Raw genomic sequence first — 7,199 nt, 5'->3', positions numbered from 1 at the left:
CGATTTTGTGGTCTATCGGCGCCATCTGGTGGCTGAATAATCTAAACACAAGGTGCAGGGAACGTATAAAGAGATTAACCAGATGTACCGAGAGAGGAAACCAGTAGTAAAGTAGAAACAGACTACGTTAAACGTTTACAAAATAAAATACACATGTAATAAGGGAAGAATATGGCACGGTTTATTTTACAATACCAAACGCAGGACGGCGCTACAATCATATATTTCCCAACATTGTGCACGGGAGCACCACCTCCTTCCGTGTGTCGTTTGCAGTGTGAAAGTTCACAGGGCATGCAAAGGTCGTGTTTTTAGCGAGCTATGGCTGCCTTGAGTTGGTTTACTTGCAGACAGCTGCCGCGGATTGCATCTCAGTTCGCCCGGGTTGTGAAACACGTCAGGCCGCAGTACCTCGGAGGACTGCCGGCGAGGAGAGTCCATGGGTCTTCGCGGAAATGGGTGGTTGAGAAGGAGCAGTGGGGCAAGGCTCGGATTCCGGAGTATCATCAGCTGACAGAACTAGATAAGGCGGATGCCTTGGTAAATTACAATAAATATACTCCTGCATTACAGAAATGATCTGTGTGTGCTGATATCAAGCACCTTTCTAAATCGCTGGTATTTTTCTTATTGTTTGTTCTGCAGATGCTGAGAAAGTCCCACGAAACCGGTAACTGCACATTTACAGTACATTCGGAATGTATTCAGACCCCTTGACTTTTCCCCATTTTGTTACGTTACAGCCTTATTCTAAATCTACACACAGTACCCCATAATGACAAAGCAATTTATAAAATGAAAAAAACGGATCACATTTACATAAGTATTTAGACTGTTTAGCAGTACTTTGTTGAAGTACCTTTGGCAGCGATTACAGCCTTGAGTCTTCTTGTGTATGACGCTACAAGCTTCTCCCATTCTTCTCAAACTCTGACAGGTTATTTTCAGATTGTTCGAGTCTGGGCTCTGGCTGGGCCACTCAAGGACGTTCAGAGACTTGTCTCGAAGCCACTTCTACTTTGTCTTGGCTGTGTGCTTACGGTTGTTGTCCTGTTGGCCTGTTGGAAGGTGAATCTTAGCCCCAGTCTGAGGTCCTGAGTGCTCTGAGCAGGTTTTCATCAAGGATCTCTGTACTTTGCTCCGTTCAGCTTTCCCTCAATCCTGACTAGTCTCCCAGTCGTTGCCACTGAAAAACATCTTCACAGCATGATGCTGCCACCACCATGCTTCCCCGTAGGGATGGTGCCAGGTTTCCTCCAGACGTGAAACTTGGCATTCAGGCCAAAGAGTTCAATCTTTGTTTCATTAGACCAGAGAATCTTGTTTCTCATGGTCTGAGAGTCCTTTAGGTGCCTTTTTGGCAAACTCCAAGCGGGCTGTCAAGCAGGCTGTCATGTACCTTTTACTGAGGAGTGGCTTCCGTCTGGCAACTCTACCATAAAGGCCTGATTGGTGGAGAGCTGCAGAGATGGTTGTCCTTCTGGAAGGTTCTCCCATCTCCACAGAATGACCATCCAGGTTTTTGGTCACCTCCCTGACCAAGGCCGTTCTCCACCGATTGCTCAGTTTGTCCGGGCAACCACCTCTATGAAGAGTCTTGGTGGTTCCAAACTTCTTCCATTTCAGAATGATGGAGGCCACTGTGTTCTTGGGGACCTTCAATGCTGCAGAAATATTTTGGTACCCTTCCCCAGATCTGTGCCTCGACACAGCTCTGTTTCGGAGCTCAACGGACGATTCCTTCTACCGACATGATTTGGGTTTTTGCTCTGACATGCACTGTCAACTGTGGGGCCTTTTCTATAGACTGGTGTGTGACTTAACAAATAATGTCCAATCAATTGAATTTACCACAGCTGGACTCCAATCAAGTTGTAGAAACATCTCAAGGATGATCAATGGAAACAGGATGTACCTGAGCTCAATTTCGAGTCTCATAGCAAAGGGTCTGAATACTTATGTAAATAAGGTATTTCAGTTTTTTATTTGTAATAAATGTGCAAACATTTCTTAAATCCTGTTTTCACTTTGTCATTATGGGGTATTGTGTGTAGATTGATGGGGGGGAAAAAAACATATTTTTATCAATTTTAGAATAAGGCTGTAACGTAACAATGTGGAAAAAGTCAAAGGGTCTGAATACTTTCCGAAGGCACTGTAGATTAGGAAGAGGTTTAAAGACAGGCTATTTATTTAATTACTATGCTATGCATTTTGTTAGAAGTCCTTTTGGCACAGTTAGATTAGTTATTGTAATGTAAGAAAATCTGCATGCGTCTAGGCTATGTTTACACATCTGAATCCAGGAACTTCAGCAACATGGGAGAAGGGTTAGAGGAAGGGATGAGGGGGTTGTTTTCAGACTGGGCTGTAATCTCCGTGTTGTTCTGTTCTAGGTTTCCTGTCTTGGTTCCGTAATGGACTCCTGGCCACCGGTATCGGGGTCATCGCATTCGTCCAGAGTGACGTAGGACGAGAAGCAGGCTATGGTAAGGAGGCTAGGAGGGCCAGGGGCAAGGCTCTATTCTATTTCAGCGACGCAAATGATCAGAAACGTCCTTAACGTTGCAGAAACCCACCCACACCCATTATAAATACACTACTATCAGTCATCAATCTTTTCGCCTCTCTCTCTCTCCCCCAGCCTTCTTCATTCTGGGTGGTGTGTGTGTATCGTTCGGCGGGGCGTCCTACGTGGGCAGCCTGTTTTCCCTGAGGAGGATGATGCTTCTCTCCCTGCCTGCCGTGCTGCTGAATGTTTCTGTGGTGAGCAGCATCGCCCTCTTCTGGCTGTGTGCGGTATCGCTCTACATCGGACGCCTGGAGGTGGAGATTATACATGAGGATGACGATGACGGAGGGGAGTGCCCAGACTGTCGCGACCGCTGCAACCACTCCCATGGCGACAGGCACCACGGCAACGACAAAGGCCAAGACAAGTAGAGCGCTTGAGTGGCAAAGGTGACGAAGTGTGTGTTTGTTTCTTTGTGTGTGAATGAGACAGAGAGGACTGATGGGGAGTGTGTATGACCCTCAGACACATGGGTACAAAGGGGATCAGTGAAAGGCATGATTTGGTTCTGTCCTCTGTGATAGTAGTTTGTGGGTGGGTGGGTGGGTGATTGTGTTAAATTGCTGGTTGCAAGTTCAAATCCCCGAGCTGACAAGGTAAAAATCTGTCTCTGCCCCTGAACAAGGCAGTTAACCCACTGTTTCTAGGCTGTCATTGAAAATAAGGATTTGTTCTTATCTGACCTGCATAGTTAAATTAAGGATTAAAAAAAATATATATAATAAGATAATATTGGATGTTAGATTTTTTAAAATTTCGTTTTATTTTACACACACACACTGTGGGAGTGCCTAATTTGAGTTTATTTACTCCTCATCGTGTTTACTTTATGAATCAAAGAGCCCTGTACAATTCCTAAGCCATACTCTGAGCCAGCCCATGCTGTGCTCACCTAAATATGGTTTTGATTGATGCTATTTTTTTTTTTTTATATCAGTTGATTCTATATCCGTACAAAGGACTACTTGGATTCTTTGTAGTAATCCATGCTGGTGACGTAGGAGGAGGAGATGTAGCCAATGTTGATGTGTTGAATAGATGAACTAGGCCTATGTGAATTGAACGATATAGGGTAGAAATAGGTCATCAACAATGGTCTATCTTTCTGGAATTCGATGTCTCTGTATGCGTGTAAGTCTGTGGGTTTTTCTTTTAATGTGTTTGTTCTGTTCTTACAGATTTTTATTTTTTTTAACCCATTTAGGCTTGGGCTTACATTTTCCGAAGGGTTTTGTGATTCATATAGCAAGTAGCGCTTTGCCAGTTTTATTTTTTGTCATGAGTTGTAATTACTTTATTAAACATGTTCAATGCAATCTTGAATTCAATATTCGATTTCTACAGAGTAGTTGAACTGTAAAGTAACGATATTTCATACCTTTAGTCAATCGAGGGTTGATAGTTGGAGCCACAACTTAATCAAAATACCAACCTTAAGAAACTATACCATTTGTATAACCTGTATGTTTGTGTGAGATGATTGAGTACATTTAGGTATTGTTAGCCTGTAGCCTGAGCCACCATCCTGACCGCTGCGCTACAGAACATTAGCTTGCAAAACCTGGATGGTGGAACGAGGCGAGTTAGTCTCTGGGTCAGAGATAATCTGTATGGAGTTGCAGTGTGATGCATTTGATTTCTGCATGGCCTTCAGTAAAACTTATTGTACATCATTAGACTATGTATGTATGTATGTATGTATGTATGAATATGTACATAAACACAGTTACAAAATCAAACTGGTGTTATTGTTGTGTGTTTGACCCCTACGTGAAAAGACTACTTTGTGGTCAGTACTTAAAGGTGCTACACAGGATAAAATAAAATGAAAATTGCATTGTAATTTCAGAAAATGGCCATAATATATTTGGCGCTAATAGTGGAATGATAGTGTTTCACTTAATACTTATCCACCATTGCTGTTCTGACTTAGTGGCTGTGTTATATTGGAGAAATCGCTATGTCATGGTTGTTAATTAACATTCTACACTGTTCGCTCAATTTCAGTTCATGTGCGCAAATAAGCACTGAATAGTGTAGGGAATCATTGTATCATCTAAATCGCAGTGAAATATATTTTCAATAACAAATATAGTTTTTACAACTGTTGGAACAAAACCGAAAGTAAAAGGCTCAACTCGCATATTCTAATTTCTGAAATTACAATGCAAAAATGTAAAAAATATCCTATGTGTAGCACCTTTTAAAGAGATCAGAATGTTGCATACACAAATGTAGGGTTATCTATCAGATTTGACACCATAGAAATGGAATAAGAATATGGAATCAAAATGGCTGACATTCCCTTAATTCGTTGTGTGTAGTTCCTATCACTCAACCAAGCATTGATGCCATGTATTCCTCCATCCTCCTCTCTGGGTACACTACACACAGAGCAGCACCTCCCGTGCTGTCTGGATAACACCGCGGGAGGGTGATTATAGGGATCACTGAGTAGGTTACAGGCCCAGGTGCGGGTTATCTCTCTCATCCATCGATTCACTGGATAGATGAGAAGGTTCGGGTCGAGGCACGAGCTGCTGAGACTCACCTCTGTCCTGAGGTCGGAAGCCCATCCAGTGCTTCTTACTAACCATCCCTCTCTTTCCTTCTCTTTCTCTCCACCACTCCATCCCAGGCGTTTTGGCGCAGTTAGTTTCTCATGCAGGGTGTGTCTGGGTGCTGCATCGTGCCCCCCCACCCCCCCCCCTCTCCTCGGCTGCGTCTGACTGCGCAGGCAGCTCTGTTTGGCATGCAGGCGGCTCCTGGGGCCTGGCGCGTCTAAAGGGCATGGCGCCAAGCAGCACGCACCCACACTGACAAATACCCGGACCATGGACTGACTCACAACATCACCAACTCACCTCACGGCACCATGACAGGTTATAGATGAGCGTATTTCCCTCCCCTCACGACCTGGACAGAATAGAGGAGGGATGAGGCTGTAGCAGTGAAAGAATGAGTGGTGTGGCTGGGGATGGAGAGACTGAAAGAGGAGGGTTGATAGGGTAAAATGAGTGGTAAGAGTGAGGGAAGATAAGAGGTGGAGAACAGAAGGGGGTGGGGCACGTCGAGAAGTGGTGTTGAGGGTGGTGTAGTTGGGGATAGGATGGAGGGAGGGAGGGAGGGAGGGAGGGAGGGAGAGGGGGGGGGTGTAAAGGAGGGGGGGGGTCTACCTTCAGTTCTCACTCAAATATTTCCTCTCATGTTTTCCGTTTCAGTGTCAAGCCCATGTGGCCAAGGTACTATTTCCCTAGAGACTGCAGCTCCGTTCAGGGGCTGAGATAAGCCTTCAAAGTCACTGACAGACAGACAGCCAGGGCATAGGGTTGAGGAGAGACGCCCATGTCCCCACAAACTCACAGTCCCTATCTGAGATGTAGAGGCACACCTTCACACCCACCATGGAACAGGCTATCAGCTGAAGAACTCACACCTGAGAAAGCAAGAGATAAAGGAGGAACCTGAGGTCATTTCTTAACTCTCTTTACACACACACACACACACACACACACACACCCCCCCCGAGCAGACGTGCACACACACAGACGCACGTACACTCACATTTTCTCCCCAACAACTGCTCTTGTTTAGTATGCGCTTCCTTTGGTCTTGAGGAGGAATGATCCTCCCTCTAATGAACTGGGGCCTGCCACTTGAATGTAAAACAGGATTTAACCCGTCTTCAATGTCAGAGCCCCTCCCTAAGGGCTGCATGGAACAACACAACACCCGCTCTGAAACATACACACGTACAGCCCATCGGTAACACACACACATGCTCGCATTCGCACACACAGATACACCGGCTATTCGCACAACACACTGTATGCATACACACGGCCTCAGGCAGACAAGACACCCAGCCTGACACGCACTCACGCACACAGGCATACACACACAGGCATACACACACAAACACTGCCTCAGTCACACACATGCAGTCGCGCACGCACGCACGCACACACACACACACACACCCTTTGTCTAAATCTTCAGAGCCATTACTTAGAGAGCTTTGGCTCATAAACCTGGATATACAGTATACTGTCTAACAGGCATGTTTTCTCTGCACCACATCAGGCCAGGGTCACTCAAACCTGGTCTACAGGGACCAATATGGATGATGGTTTTTACATCAGGTACTTTTTCATGAACATTGTTATGCACCCTTGTGCGGGGCAGGTATAGACATACTCAGCCATCACCTTCATCTTTCAATGTTGCGAGACATCTCGGGACATAAAGTCGAGATGACTTGAGACACTTAGAGACATTTTAAGAAAATTAAGAAAATCTTGATGTACATTCTGAAGGCATGTTTTCGAGACAGGCAGTAGCCCGGCCCACTCTTACGGACAGACAGTCAGACACTAGAAGGAAAGAAGAAAACTTTCTTGTACTCCTCTAATGGAATATTTTATTATCGTCATCAGTATCATAGTATGTCTACATTGGTTCGTTTTAATTTGAAGATCAGAAGGGGATGGTATATTCAGAAATATTTGAACAGAAAGGGGTTAGACTCACTGATGGTTGTTTTTTTAATCTGGTCTTATTGTTGTAGAACCAGTGGAATTACAACCGACGCACAGACAAACAGACATACAGACGGACAGACATCCCC

At 44.9% G+C, this 7,199-nt stretch overlaps 2 protein-coding genes across 3 annotated transcripts in view; one reads left to right on the top strand and one right to left on the bottom strand.

Moving 5' to 3' along the window:
- Positions 1–251: 251 nt before the first annotated feature.
- On the top strand, positions 252–4,311 carry LOC106612395 (transmembrane protein 160). Its single transcript, XM_014213485.3, has 4 exons — positions 252–540; positions 646–670; positions 2,397–2,489; positions 2,645–4,311. The coding sequence occupies exons 1-4, from the start codon at positions 322–324 to the stop codon at positions 2,941–2,943; spliced, it is 636 nt and encodes a 211-aa protein (XP_014068960.1). The 5' UTR covers positions 252–321; the 3' UTR covers positions 2,944–4,311.
- Positions 4,312–6,965: 2,654 nt separating this feature from the next.
- LOC106612396 (neuronal PAS domain-containing protein 1) overlaps positions 6,966–7,199 on the bottom strand; it is a 36,326-nt gene continuing 36,092 nt past the window's right edge. For both annotated transcript variants that reach the window (XM_014213486.3, XM_014213491.3), the window contains exon 12: positions 6,966–7,199. This exon is cut by the window's right edge and continues 2,508 nt beyond it. The gene's annotated coding sequence lies outside the window, so the exon portion shown is untranslated.

Source organism: Salmo salar, chromosome 09, assembly GCF_965601325.2.
Source record: "Salmo salar chromosome 09, fSalSal1, whole genome shotgun sequence".
NCBI classification, from domain to species: domain Eukaryota; kingdom Metazoa; phylum Chordata; class Actinopteri; order Salmoniformes; family Salmonidae; genus Salmo; species Salmo salar.
Note: the sequence above shows the minus strand (reverse complement) of the source record. Positions and strands in the feature narration are given on the sequence as shown.